The sequence below is a fragment of the Quercus lobata genome, chromosome 12, assembly GCF_001633185.2.
Source record: "Quercus lobata isolate SW786 chromosome 12, ValleyOak3.0 Primary Assembly, whole genome shotgun sequence".
NCBI lineage: Eukaryota > Viridiplantae > Streptophyta > Magnoliopsida > Fagales > Fagaceae > Quercus > Quercus lobata.
Genome location: NC_044915.1, coordinates 24349514 through 24364779, shown reverse-complemented (window position 1 = coordinate 24364779; position 15266 = coordinate 24349514). Strand labels below are relative to the sequence as shown.

The 15266-nt window shown below is 30.9% G+C and overlaps 1 protein-coding gene across 1 annotated transcript; it reads left to right on the top strand.

Moving 5' to 3' along the window:
* The first annotated feature begins 2425 nt into the window (after positions 1 to 2425).
* Positions 2426 to 5948, top strand: LOC115969937 (membrane-anchored ubiquitin-fold protein 3-like). Its single transcript, XM_031089579.1, has 4 exons — positions 2426 to 2627; positions 2846 to 3082; positions 4307 to 4477; positions 5500 to 5948. Exons 2-4 carry the CDS (start codon positions 2950 to 2952, stop codon positions 5553 to 5555), a joined length of 360 nt encoding a protein of 119 aa, XP_030945439.1. The 5' UTR covers positions 2426 to 2627; positions 2846 to 2949; the 3' UTR covers positions 5556 to 5948.
* The last annotated feature ends 9318 nt before the right edge of the window (positions 5949 to 15266 follow it).

The following is a 15266-nucleotide window of genomic DNA, read 5'->3' as shown; positions in this document are numbered from 1 at the left end:
GCGCTTTGGGGGCTGCCTTTGATGGCGTGTCGTTCTTCCCTTCTAGGTTTTGGGATGCCTAGGACAGGATCGTCCTCGGTTGCATTTCTATGCCATTTGGACTTTCGCTTCATGTCCTCGGCAACGTCTCTCCTCGACGCGGGCCTTAGGCCCTAATGTATAATGGGTCGGGGTCACAAATTCTCTGGCCCCACAGTTGTATTTAGGTGGTGTTTGATACGAGGGAATCCACATTACCCCCGACATCTAGATTTGGAATGTGATGTCTTGCAATCTGGATGCCTTAGATGTAACTATTCTCATGTTTGGTTTATTCATAAGAATCTTAAAGGAATTATTTATTTTTCCCATACTATCCTTAAATTTATAAACCCAATATCATTTTTTTTTTTAATCTTCCTCTAAATAAATAATAACAAACAAAATATAAACTATAAATTAAGGCAAATTCATTAAAACTATAGTCTAACATTTCAAAATGACATGTATAATACAAAAATAACTATTTAAATTATTATTCTTTATGAAAATCACAACATCATGTTTTGTTAATAAATATAAACATTTTATTTTATTTTAGCAAATAACCAATCCCAAATGGGAGATATAAAATGGGAGATATAAATATTGCATTTTATTTTAGCATTTATATTGTTGTGGCGGGAAGAGATAAAAATAAAGGAATAGATATTGATTATTTGTTTTATGTTTTACCTCCAATTTTGTTTTTTGATAAGTATGTTTTATCTCCATTGGTTAGATAATAAGTGAAAAATGGTAAAATTGTCAATTTATAACAAATGTGATTTTTTTAAGCCTGGGAATCTGGATACCCACCTGTTTCAAAGGGAATCTACATTCCTAAAAGAAGGAGGTTAAGTTGGAATCCGGATACCCTTGGCATTTGATTCCCTTGTGTGATTTGCAACCCAACGTAGGAATCTTTCAACATTCTCGAGAATCCTAAAACATCATCCCGTACGAAACACACCTAATATTATACTAGTCTCTGAGCATGGATTCACATGTGTGCTTAGAGACTCTTCTATGTTTTTGGGTAAAGGTTTAATAGTTTGTAACAATTATAATTTGGGTAAAAGTTTTTTTTTACACAATTTGATACTTATCGAAATGCACAATTTGTGTTTTAAATTCAGTTAGTGCTCTACTATAATAGTAATCAAAGAAAAGCATCGTACTATTGTAATCAAAGAAAAGCAATGAGTAAGCTTTAACCCACAAACACATATTTAAAAAAAATGATAATCATAAGAAAATAAAGAAATGAAGAAAACTCAAAGTCCAAATAATTAGAAGGCTGTTGTTTCTTTATAAAAACAAAATAGAAAAGAGCAATCTACATTGATATACTTGTTGAACTGGAACAATTAGAACTGCATTTTTGTTTTTGTAAGTAAAATTTTCTCTTTTTTGGATTTTGAATTTAGAAAAGATGATGGTGATAGTGTAGAGAAAAAGAACATAGAACTAAGAGGAATTAAGGAAGAAATAAATTGAAGAAGTTGAGTAACTAATGTGACAGTTGTCCTATTTTGTAGGCAGAGTTTTACATGAGAGTTAGAGATTATTTTTAGCATGTTATTCTTAAGTTTTATCTCTACTTTTTAGTATATATTTTTTTCTTCAAAAATCAAAACAAAGAGATTTAAGGAGGGGGGGGGGGGGGGGAACAAACGTGAGATGAGATTAAGGAGCAAGGGAAACTGGGTATTAAAAAAAAAGTTAAGCTTTTTTATTTTTTATTTTTATATATGCAAAAAAAAGGAGGTTAAGTCTTGATAAAGGAAAAAAGGAAAAAAAAAAAAAAAAGAATAAAGAAAAGCAGAAACGTGGAGTAATGCTTAGTTTGAAAATCAACTGGAGTTAAATGTGGGAGTTAAACTTAAACATTGCCTATTTTGTAGGCAAAGTTACATGTTGGAGTTAAAAATATATTTTTACTATATTATCTTCAAGTTTATCTCTACTTAAATTTAGGCTGTAGGGGTATTTTGAAACCAAAAAATGTTCGGGCCAAACAGGAAAAGTCCCTTAAATAATAGTATAATTTTTTTTTTTTTTGAAGAAAATAGTAGTATAGATGAATATACAAAATATTAAGAATTATATATTTATTAGTTTTTATTTTTTAGAAGCAAATATATTTATTAGTTACTACTTATTATTCGGTCTGATCCAGTCCAAATTTTAGGACCGGATTGGATTGAACAGTAACTTTATATAATTTTACAGTCCTAGTATGTACCCTTGAAGTTACAATTCTACCCTTAGAAATTAATATCTTATTTTTATAAAAAAATTATTGACGAAATTGTAATTTTTTTAATGAAAGAAAAGAAATTCCATTGACAAAAAAAAGAAGCGTAATAAAAAAACAAAAATCTCACGTAACTTATCTCAGTGACATTTCTTCAGACAAAAATTGGAATCTACAAAAAAAGAAATACAAAAGTTAACCCCAAACCCCCAAAAAGAAAAAGGGCAATAAATCATTAAAATCTCTCTGACTCACTGCGATTCTGAAACGAAAAATCAATAGCTGACAGACAGTGAATAGAATCTCTGACATCTGACTGATGATCCTCCATTCATGGCTTCTTGACCAGGTATCTATGATCTCTCTGTTCTTCTCTGTTTGGTTCCTGAGAAAAAGAAAAAAAACCCATTATGATCTCAGACTGTTTTTATTTGTATAATGAAATTTTACATGATGGGTGGTTGCTTTTATTTATTTATTTATTTTTTATTAATTATATTTCTCCTTCTGGGAAAAGGGGTTGTGTGAAAATTACATAAAGATAAAGTTTTGGGAATTATTTTGTAGGTGGGTTGGGCAAGACTTGTAGATTCTTTGACTGGAGGTGTATTTTGGGTGTCACACTTACATTTTGGTTTCAAGCTTGAGAAAGGAAGACGAGGGCTAGTATCATGGGTGAAGGAGAGGAGACTATTGAGCTTAGATTCAGGATTTATGATGGTACAGATATAGGCCAGGGTGCTTATGCATTATCAATAACAGCTGCAACTCTTAAGCAAAAGCTTGTTGCTGAGTGGCCTAAAGGTTTGTCATTTGCCTTTGTTTCTTTTGGGTTTAATTCTTTCTTGACTTCATTTATATTGTAATACTTGTGGTACCCCCTGATTGTGTTGATTTGATTGGGATTGGATTGTGTGAGAATTTGATTTATTTGGATTGTACAAGTGTGTATTGTGCAAACGTGTGCTAAGTCTTACATCAGGTGTTTAATATGTGGATCTCGGCTATAAAGCCGTTATGAGAAGTTTTTATTGTAACTTTTACTAGTCCTTTTGGGTATAACGTAGATATAGGTAGCGCTTTTCTTGGTTATGACACTAGACATAATGAAAGTAAGATAATTTATCTCTGTATGTTTCTCGGGTTCGCTTTGAGTTTCTATCCATTGATTGTCAAGTACCCAACTTACCTTTGTGAATTGATGTTATGTGGTGGTTGGTTGACAAATTTGAAGACAGCAACTCTTCACTGCATGGGTGTATATATGTAATGCGTTCCAAGAAAAAAATATCTTGTGTTCCTGGACAAAATATCTTTTTTGTTGAGTTAAAGAGATTAAATATCTTCAAAATCTATATTAAGTTTTAACACCCTCAAGAGGTGGAACTTTGTACTAACCAGATGAATTATGTTCTAAACAAATTTCTGAATTTATGAATAACAATCAGTCTAGGTTCAGAAATATTGAAAGTGTGTTTCTGGATTGGTTGGATGCTTGTGACATTTTTTAATTACCAAAAAAAAAAAAAAAAAAGGAAAAGAGAAAGATAATGAGAGCAGCACCCGAAAGTACATGAATACTTATGAAGTTAATGTGGATGCCTTGAATGAAAAGAAAGAACTGGAAGGGGGGGTTGAATAGAAGCACCATAATTATGTTTTTTTTCGTGTCTTCAATAGTTTTTGTCACATTGCCAAACTGCAGAGATCTTGTTCTGTATTTAGTTTTGTCTCTCAAATTATGTTTCTAATTAGATTGAAAGAATTAATCTTACATGAACATTGTGCTGAATAAATAATAGCTCTCTCTCTCTCTCTCTCATCTTCTTCAATATGATTGCTTTTGTCCAAAAAAGAAGTGTGGAATTTCTAATGACTATGATGCAGACAAAATACTTTCTCTCAACTGCATTTGGACTAATGCACATACCCCTGCCTGCATCTGCATGAGTGTATATCTTTGGATTTGGTTTGTTCTATGGAGTTATGTCTTCATCTGAGTTTCTTAATGAAATTTTATATTTACAGACAAAACAGTCACACCCAAGTCAGTAAATGATGTAAAACTCATACATGCTGGTAAAATTTTGGAAGATAACAAGACACTTGCTGATTCCAAAATAACCATTGGCGACCTTCCTGGTGGGGTTGTTACCATGCATGTGGTAGTACAGCCTCCTGTAGCCAAGAAGAAGACAGGTATGTGCAATTTCTATTTCTTTATAACTGGGGACTAGGATTTGTCTGTAATTCATGCAATCTCTTGGGTTTTGAAACTGCCCCCAAAAGTTCCTTTCTAATCCTTTCTCCTTTGACAAAATCAAGGACTCTAACTAAAAACCTTCTTAATTATTCATTTTTCACAAGAAGTAATGTCAATTTTAGTAATCTTTATTAAATTTGAACTTTGTATGTCTATTTTATCTTTTGTTCTTGGATGATTTGCTGAATTTATGGTAATCTAGATGCTAATCTGACTACCAATGTACCTTGAAAAAAGTGGGTGTCACAATACATAATGCCGAAGCTGTTTTGAGGGGCTTGTGGTAGGCTTGTATGGTATCATAGATGTATAGTGCAGACTCCTTTCCGGTATGATATAGAATGTGTTTCAAGACTTGGTACTTTAGAAAAATTCCATAAAGGATGTGATCATCCCCTGAATATAATGCGAGATGATCAATTCCTCTACATGAAGCTTGTTATAAATGAATAAGTTCTAGGTAGTATATGGGTCTGAAACTGTCAGTCAGTGACAGCTAACACTTCAAATAGATGTGTAGAACACTAATTTGGTAAAAGTAATTTTTAAAAAAAAATCGTGCCTTATGTACTTGCTGCCATACTCAACTGGCATAAATAATAATAAAAAATACTCTGAAAATCTGCAACCTTGTATTTAAAATTACTTTTATATCCGTAAGTTATGTTAACTAATTTGTTATGTAAAAAGGGTGTTTTTTTTTTTTACATCATTTGGATTTTGGTTATCAGGTTAACTCTTTGTACATGATTTGGATTTGTCTATTTAGGGTGGAGGAGAGGAGAAGCTTCATAATGTGGACAATTTTATGATGTTTAGTTATTAAATTGTCAAGAATATATATTTTTGGTTACACATTGTCGATAAATTCCTAGTTTTCTGAAATTTTTATTGCATAGTTACTATCATAGGGTCTACTTTCTACCTTCATTGTATCTTTTCTTGGGGTACTCTGCAGACAAAAATGAGGAGCAGATGCACAAGATGAATGCATGCACATGTAACATCCTTTAATTTGGGAAGCATAGATGGCAGCTGTTGCAGATGGAATCACACCTTTTCTACATTTTTGCTTTCCTTCATGAGCCGAGTGTAATATAACATTGTGTTTATGATCATATGAGGGTTGCCTTTTTTCTTCTTCTTCTTCTTCTTCTTGTAATTGCTTCCATTGTTGTTCATTTTGTGGTCCATTCTCTTTGAAGTGAAATCAGAATATCAACCATTACTGTCCTTTTTGGCATGGTAAAGTTGTCTTGTATGGTCCTTGAGAGAGAGTGCGAAAGTGAAAGAGAGCAACATACATCAATGTTGGCTTTCATATATACCATATTTTCTTTCTTTTTAGTACTGAATAACTCAAGTGATGTAATTTTCTTTCTTGTGAATTATTATTATTATTTTTAATTTTTTGTGAGGAAATCTGTCTTGTGAAATATGGTTCTTGATGTCCATTTTTCTTTCACCTTAGAACTGACAAAGGAGCAAGGACATGATTGCTAAACATAGAATATCTTGGGCACAAAGATCAAGGATATCTTCCACAAAAATTTCTTTCTTCCAACACTTGAACCCTATTTTGACAGCTGCAAAATTGAGAGAAAAACATAGAAAATTCCAATTGCCTTTCAACCTCTTCATTGAATATCCTCGAGAGTCTTTTCAATCACTAAAACATAGAGACAACTTCAAATCTTCAAGAAGCTCTTAAGAGTAGATACTGGAGAGCTCGAATAATCTAGTTGCCTGAGATTCAATTGCTTTAGATTCACTTACGTAAAATTTGTCATAATATTTTATGTAAGACCAAAACTTCGTTGTTATCATGGTTGAACATGTTCTTAACAAAGAGTCTCATTTGTAAAACATAATTGTAAAATTATCAAATGAAATGGTCTATTCATTTTTGTTTTTATTTTATTAAAGGTAAAAAAGATTGCAAAACATAGAATAGAATTCAAACCATAAATCTACATTTATTTTTGCAACTTTTAAAAAATTAACAGACAAATTTTCGAAATTCATCATACATGCTATGAGTGAATATAGGTCCGTTTCATTGTAGAGAATTCGTGAGTCACGAGGAATTTCCTTTTGGCTAGAGAATTCACATTGTTTGTCAAAGTCGACTAGATGACCTGAAAACAGAGCAGTTGTTAATGGAGTATTTCAATAGATCCCATGTTGATTTTGCTGAAAACAAATTGTACATTTTATGTCAAATACAGCTGCTCATGTTCTTGCTAAAGACTCCCTCTTTTTTTCCTTTTCTTAGTCCTTATGTTACTGATTTTGTATAATTGCTTAAGTCAATCAAATACTATTGCTTTTTCTTCTAAAAAAAAAAAAAAACTATTGCTTTTATAGAAGAAAAAAAAATCCCTACAGGTTACTTTTCAAACTGTTTCTGTTTGTGGTTAGGAATGGTAAGAAACTGGCAGTTGTTTGTGGAGTATCTTGGGTTTTTTTTTTTTTTTCCTCAATTTTTATGAAGTTTGTGGAGAGTCGATGGATCCTATTTTGCGGATTAATCAATAAATCTATTGAAATCCACCAAAGTTGCATTATTTGCTAACAAAGTCAATAGTAAAAAATAAAGGGAAAAAAAAAGTAAATAATAATAATAATAATAATAATAATAATAAAGGGGAAAAGTTAACTGATAAATAAGTACCTTATGGTCGTGCACAAGATACTGTATTATTTTCGGCTCCAACAATAAGGCATCCATTTTTATATTCAATTATACAATTTGTTAAAGTGGTAATTGTGAATGATTGAGAAAAAAATAGTTGGTCTATACAAAAAAAATAATAGGGTTAAAATTATTCACTTCAATATGTTTTAAAATTGAGTGTGAATTTAGCTCTACCTTTAGATTTGAAAATATTTTATTTTGGTTTCCTAAAGGCTAAAAGTTGGGTATTTTCTTTCTAACAAAAAATATATATATTCATTAAAATGGCCTTCTAAATTTTTTTTATTTTTACTTTTTCTCTTCAACAATAAAATACTTAAACTTTTTTTTTTTTTTCAATTTATGGATTATCAAAATTTTTAAATAAAAACAATACAACACATATCTTCTTCTTACACATATCTGAAGTTGATTAGAAATTCTAACTTGATTATTGATCACTAGCCTCATCACGCGTGCTTTGTGTGTGTGACGAGACCTTTTTTTTTTTGTCTAGTGTACGTGGTCTTGAGGAAAATATCAAAGTGGATTGAGAAAAAAATTTTTAATTTTTTTTTAAAAATTTTTTTGGATAAGTTTGTTTTGAAAACATAGATTAGTAGGAGAGTGTCCTATTTTGTAAGCATTTTATGTGGAGTTGGAGATATATTTTTACCAGGTTGTCCTCAAGTTTTGTTTCTATTAAACTAAGGTCTAGGGGTATTTCAGAACCATATAAAAGTCCAATCCAAAGAGGGGAATCCTCTTATAGATAGCATAGATAGATATAGCTTGATTATAATTAGCTGTGTCTTCTAGATCTACTCTTTCAACCCAATTAATTAAAGGATTAGTATAAGATATGAGTTTATTTGTCAAACCCATGTCAAGCTTATTACCAACCCATAAACAAGCTTAAGCTCAACCTGCTTTTTTATTGAGCCATATTGTTTACAAGTTTATTCATGAACAATTTATTTTACTTGAACTCGGCTCATTTATTAATCAAGCTTAAAATAAGATTCAAGTTTGGTTTGTTTATAAATAAATAAATATTAATAAGCTTTTTATTAAGTTAAGTCCGATCTATATGTTTATGAACAACTGGTAATGGGTTCCAGTTAGCTTAACTGATAAAGTCTTTGATGGTTGAATAAGAAACCTGGGTTTCAATTCCTGCCTACACCAAAAACTGATTGGTATATTGGTCTGATGATAAAGAGTCATAGATTGAAACTCTCTCTTAAAAAAAGAAAGAAAAAAAAAAAAACCTTAGTTTTAAATGGTTGGATATAGAGCATTTGCAATCACCCATGAAACACAATGTTTTTACCAGATTTTGAAGATTCCTCCATGACCAGCGGCAACTAATTAGACCAGACTATAAAAAAGGCTTAAATGGGTGAAATCACAATTGTTGGCTTTTCAATTGAGTGGGCATTAGAGAAAATACAATTACCCATAAAAAATATAACTCTCTTTTTTTAAAAATTATGATTGAAAAAAAGAAAAAAAGAAAAGACAAACGATCCCACACAAATTGAGTTATAACTTTTGCCACAACTATCTATATTACAAACTATAAGTGATAGAGAAAAAGTTGCAGGGCAATGCAAAAGTGATAAAACAACCAACAGTAGCGGTTTCAAGAATTTTTTTCAGGGTGTTGTTCATGATAGTTCATTATCAGTTATTATTATATATTGTTAATGTGGATAAGTGTGACCATTTTATTTTGTTAAATTTGTATGACAATTTTATTTTTAAGCAGTTTTCAGTCATTGTTTTTATAAAAAAATATTTTTAACTAAATAACAAAACTCAACCCATTGACATTGTATTAATTATTAACCCACATATTCACATTCATCTATACATAAATAATACATTAAGTGTATACTTAACCAATCAAATGCTTGAACAATCACTAACTAGCCACACTCAACCTTATATAAATAATACACTTCAACTGACAAAGGACATGATTTTGGCCTCCAATAGGAGACATAATTTGGAGATTGTTAGATCATACTAAGTAGAAGCACCATGGGAGAGAGCTAGAACAGGAGAGAACATAGAGAATAAATAATTCAGCCTACATCCATGAAAGAAGCCATTTGATGGCTACATTTTTTTATATATTAAGAACATCTCTAGCAGTTTTTTCAAATTTTTGTACTGTTTAGAGAGTAAATAGTTACATTAACTTTACCTATTACTTGTCTACTTTTTCAAATACACTCTTCAACAAACTCTCTATCATTTCTCTATTTCATTTAAATATTATTTCTTCATTTTTTCTTTAATTTTTTATTCTTTTTTCCTCAATTTTTATTTTATTTTTCGAGAAATGTTATGTTTTTATAACAAATTTTAGGTGGTAAGTTGTTACTAATTTTAATTTGAACCAACCACTTAAATTAGGTTGTTTTTATTTTTTATTTTATATATATATTTATTAGTAACTGCCAATAATAACCTACCATTTAGAATTTTTAGTGAAAAATATTGTGACATAATATTTCTCCTTCTTTTTTATAATTTTTTTCCATCTTTTTTTTTTCATCCATACGTTTCACTTTCTAGAATAATCTCTATCTTCTTTTTTCCTTCTTGTTTTTTCTCCTCCACACACGTACCCACTCTTCTCCTATGTATCTACTTTTTTGTTTCTCCTCCACACATGCACAATAAACCCTAGTAGGGTATATATAGAAACTACAAGAGCTAAAGTTAGATTTTCCTTGACTTGTTACATAAGGGCCTCTTAGACCAATACATAAAATAATATAAACTCAATTTGAAAGCATAGGGAATCAAGATGAAATAATGTATGATACTGAAATTTATCAAAAAATACAATTAAATTTGATAATGAAATTGCCTTCATCAGCACAACATATTTACAGGGCCAGGCATATATCATTTTAATTATAAAATTATCGCTAGGCTAGTACAAAAATATCTATGTTCCAACTAGATATTGGGTTGGTTTTGTCAGGCCTCATCCGGCCCATTTTTGGCCCACAGTTAGCCAACCCATGCAATTGAAATCCTTTCTTTTTGGGTGATAAGAGCCTAAGACCGTGCATTTTATTTATTTATTGATACATATATACATACATACACACACACACACACATATATATATATATATATATAAAATACGTAAAACTGAGAGAAACTCAAATTACAATTTCAAATTAGAGTTCCAATTTTACGCCATGTGTCTTAAATTATTTATTCTTAAAAAATTTTATTTCTTAACTTTAGAATCAAATGTAGGACCACATCATAAATATTTATCCAAATGAGTTATTAAGTACAAACACCAAAAAGTCTAGAATAAATAAATTGTAAAAATAAAAAAATAAAAAAAAAAGTGCTTCACAATAATTATATAAAAAAAGGACAATTTATACATTTTATACTTAATAATATCCTTACAAATTTTTTTAAAGAGTTAACAAAATATAAAAATGACTATCAATAGTATTTAAAATATATATTTAGGAATTATATTATGCATCTTATTGTATATTTTTAAGTGTATCTATGCATATATATGGGGTTATAAGTTAGTTTAACAATAAAATCTAGTAATATTGCAATTGGAATAACTCAAAAGAATAAGAACACATTAAAAACAATATATGAGAAAATCATAGAGACAACCAATTTAAGAGTTTTGAAATGTTTTGCAATAGAAAACTCGAATTAAACAATCTCTTAAGGAACTCTTAGGGTTTGTTTGGTTGGGAAATTGAAAAGGCGTGAGGATAAAAAATAGAGAGAGGAAGAAAAAGTGAGAGGATAGAAGAAATTTTAATTTCCTTCATTTGTGTTTGGTCTAGAGGGGTGAAAAGTAAAGGGATTGAAAACTATTTTGTTTGGTTGAGAAGAGAAATAAGATGATAGAAAATAGAGTTTATATAAATTTACCATTATATCACTATTAGATAATTTTTTTTTTTTTTAAAGTAACACATTATATTTTTATTAAAAAAATTGCATATGAATGAACACTTAATTATTCTAAAAGAAAAATAGTACAAAAAATTCAAGAACCCAAAACTGTAAAAAAAAAAAAAAACTAGTGAAGAAAGAAATGAATGAGACTTTAGTCAAAATCCTAGAAATGATGAGAAATGAGCTTTAGTCAATTGCAAAGATTAAATCCCGTAGCCTAAGGCAAAATTTAAAAAGAGAAATGATATGTCTACAATATTTTTACAACAAATCCTAAGTGGCAGGTTGTTACTGGTTGTTATTGTTGGGGCAAAAAAGTAATCATAGTGTTAGTTTCAAATTTGAACCAATAACAACTAACCACCTGTGATTTGTTGTAAAAATGTTATAGATGTAGCATCTCTCATTTAAAAACCATATCTCACTTGTTTCCTATTTAAAATGGGTTAAATTTGTACTAATTTTCAAGCCCTACCTTTAGATAGAATTAAATTCCTCTATTAGTATTATTACATCTCGCAATATTTTTATAATAATTTTTTTTTTTTTGAAAGTATTTTCATAGTAAAGGTATCAACTCATTACTAGACAAAATAAAATAAATTACACCTAAACTTACCACAATTCAAAACATGCATTTTGTTTTGCCCACAAGACCTTTCGAATAAAATTAGTTCAAAATAAAAACTCTCACACACCAAGAGATGGCAATGGCAGCCATGGGTCTTGGCAGAGTCGATCGCCCTTTCCATCAAGAACCCGATTTCTTAATTAACCACATGGTACTTTTCACATTCATTTCATTTACACCAATCGTTGTGTTAACACTCACTTCTTTTCTATTTTACCCGCCATGCATATCCTTCTTGTTGGAGAAATGCAAGAAATTTAAATACAGTTCTGAAAATGTCAACTAGAAAGTTGAAATTTAGTAGGAATCTTTGAAAAGATTGATTTGAAGTCAGGCCTCACGGAAAGAAAATGAGAAAAGCAACTATTCTCTTATGATTACCATTGTCAGAAAAATCTGGCAGTAGACCTTTGACTCACAATATAAATATGTTAAAAGCTTTTTTTTAATTAAATAAATAATTTAAGCTTTTTTCTGTTTTTTTTTTCTTGATAATTTTATGTTTTTATTATTATTATAAATATGTTAAGTTTGTTATTATATATTAGTTTCAAAAAGTTGTCATTATCTACACCATGGTTTTAAAAACCGGTACGGTGAAAGAACCGGTCGAGGAGCTAATTACCGGTTTTATGGTCGGACCGAGGTCCGACCGATGGTCGAACCGGTGACGTCATAAATAATTTAATTATTATTTATTTAAATTATATAAATAATTAATAATTTTTTAATTATATATAAATATATATATATATATATATTAACAAGTGTGTGTAAAAGTAAAACAAGTGTAAAAACAGTAAAATATTTTACAAAATCACTCAGTCACTCATCTCTCCCTACTCTCTCGACACTGTGCTTTCTCAAAAAAAAAAAAAAAATTTTCCCTTCCACAAACCAAACCTCCAGCCTCCGATCCACTCCCAGATGCCACTCATCACCGGCCATCGATCCACTCATCGACGCCATTCATCACCGACCACCGATCCACTCATCGGCGCCATTCATCACTGACCACCGATCCACTCATCGGCGCCACTCATCACCGATTGCATCTCCACTGCCATCGGCGCCATTCATCACCGATCCAATCATCAACGATCCACTGGGTTTTTTTCTTTTTTCTTTCCGTTATCCTCCATCGTCGTCGGCCCCACTGTTTCTTGGCCACCTCCACCATCGTTGATTCATTCTTTTAATCTCAGTTCTGGATTTTTTTTTTTTCTCCTTTATTGCTGTGTAGCTTTATCGATTTGGGTTTTTGGATGTTTTATGGGTCATGCGTGGTTGGGTTTGTGGGTTGTGGTGGATGGTTGGGATGTTTTGTGGGTCTTGGTGGTGGCTGAGTTGTGGGTTTTGGGTGGGTAGTTGAAATGGTTTGTGGGTAGAGCAGACTAGGAATGAGCTCAAAGGGCGAGGGCGTGCCGTTGTGCCGCTGTGCGTGAGGCAGAGAGAACAGAGTGAGGTAGACAGTAGAGACTAGAGAGAGATTGAGTTGAGTTGAGCGGCCTTGAGAGCTTGAGGTGAGTGAGAGAGTGAGGCAGATGAGAAGAGGGGGCGTGAATCGTGAGGTAAGAGTGAGATGGCTGATGAGAAGAGTGAGTCAGTAAGGACTTTAGGTTAGTTTTGAGCAGCAGAAAAAACGACGTAGTTTTGAGGAGCAGAAAACTTAAAAACGACGTAGTTTAGTTTGAGGAGCAAAACCGGTTTGACCGTGCCGGTTTCCGGTTCTCAGGTTGAACCGGCCGGTTTTTACTATTTACCGGTTTTTAAGTCATTTCCGGTTTTATACCATAACCGGACCGGATTGAAAGCCGGTTCCCGGTTGAACCGGTCGGACCGGCCGGTCCGGTCCGGTTTTTAAAACTATGATCTACACATGAGATATTTTGGAAACCCAATGCACCAATAGTATAACAACGAATTTGGAATTTCTAAATTTACAAATACACATCTTTTAAATCCATTTAACTTACCACTCAGGTGTTTGTAAAGGAGCCATGTAAATCAAAATTTGGTTATTATCATTGATGAATTTGGTTGTTATCATTGATAAATAGGGATAGAATCAGAATTATCTTTGACTCTTTTAAGGACAAGAACATTAAAAAAAATTAAAATTAAAAAAAAAAAAAACCGTTTGAGAATATATGAATATTTCAAATTTTAAAATAAATAAATATATACATTAGAAATAAAGTTAGCCTATATTCAACATTAGCAAAATATAAATTAGAGAAAAGACACAAATTCAACTCATTCATTCATAATATATCAAGATAGAACCCAACTTTCTTTAAGTCCCCTAAAATAGTTTATGATCAAATTTTATACTAAATTTGTTCATAATTTACTTTGATTATACAAGATCAAAGATTTCATTTGAAAATCATATATATTCCATATTGTTATGAAATCTAATCCTAACAATGTTTATGCATGGTTGAGTGGTCGGTTTATAGTTGTAGTAGAAACTAGAAACTTAAATAGTAAGTAGAAAGAACCACTCTATAAGTATAAACAAGTTGGTAAGCAATTGATTTTCTAACCCTTACTTACGCTTTGCATAACTCAAAAAAGGATTAAGAATTTTTTAAAGTTAAGATAAAAATAGTGAACTTTCATTTTTTTTAAAAATAATTTTTTACGATATATAAAGTAATATGGATGAGACTATTTTTTTCATAGTTGGACTATTTATATTTATTTTTATTTTATTAAGAGAAACAAATTTTAAACATAAGAGATAGAGCTTAGATTATAAATCTAAATTTACTTCATAACCTTTTTAAAAAAACTACAAATATAAACTAGCCTCTGAGCACGCGCGTGAGCGCGTGCTCAGAGGCTCTTCTATTTTTTGAGTAAGGGTTAATTTAGAGCATTTATTATAATTTGGGATTATTACATTTTCCAATCACAAAAAAAACCTAGGGGTGTGATGAGTGTCATGTGTGGAGAAATAATTTTCCAATCACACCCCTAGATTTTTTTGTGATGAAAAATTATTGTGATTGGAAAATTATTTCTCCACACATGACACTCATCACACCCTTAGGTTTTTTTTGTGATTGGAAAATGTAGTAATCCCAAATTATAATAAATGCTCTAAATTAACCCTTACCCAAAAAATAGAAGAGCCTCTGAGCACGCGCGTGCTCAGAGGCTAGTTTTTTGCTAATAAATTTTGTAAGGTTATATGTAATGAATAAATAAGAAAAGAGGAAAATTATCTTATGAGAGATTCTCATGAAACCTCTCTCCTACATTATGTGTGGGTTTCCTATACTGTCGTTACATGTCTCCCACAAACCCACCTAAAATGTTTTTCCTTTTGATATGTTTGTAGTCATTTTGTCTGGAATTTTTTTTTTAAAGCTTCATAAAATTTATTTGTTACTAAAATTTTGATCCGCCTTATATTTTTCTTTTTCACAATCTCCCTACT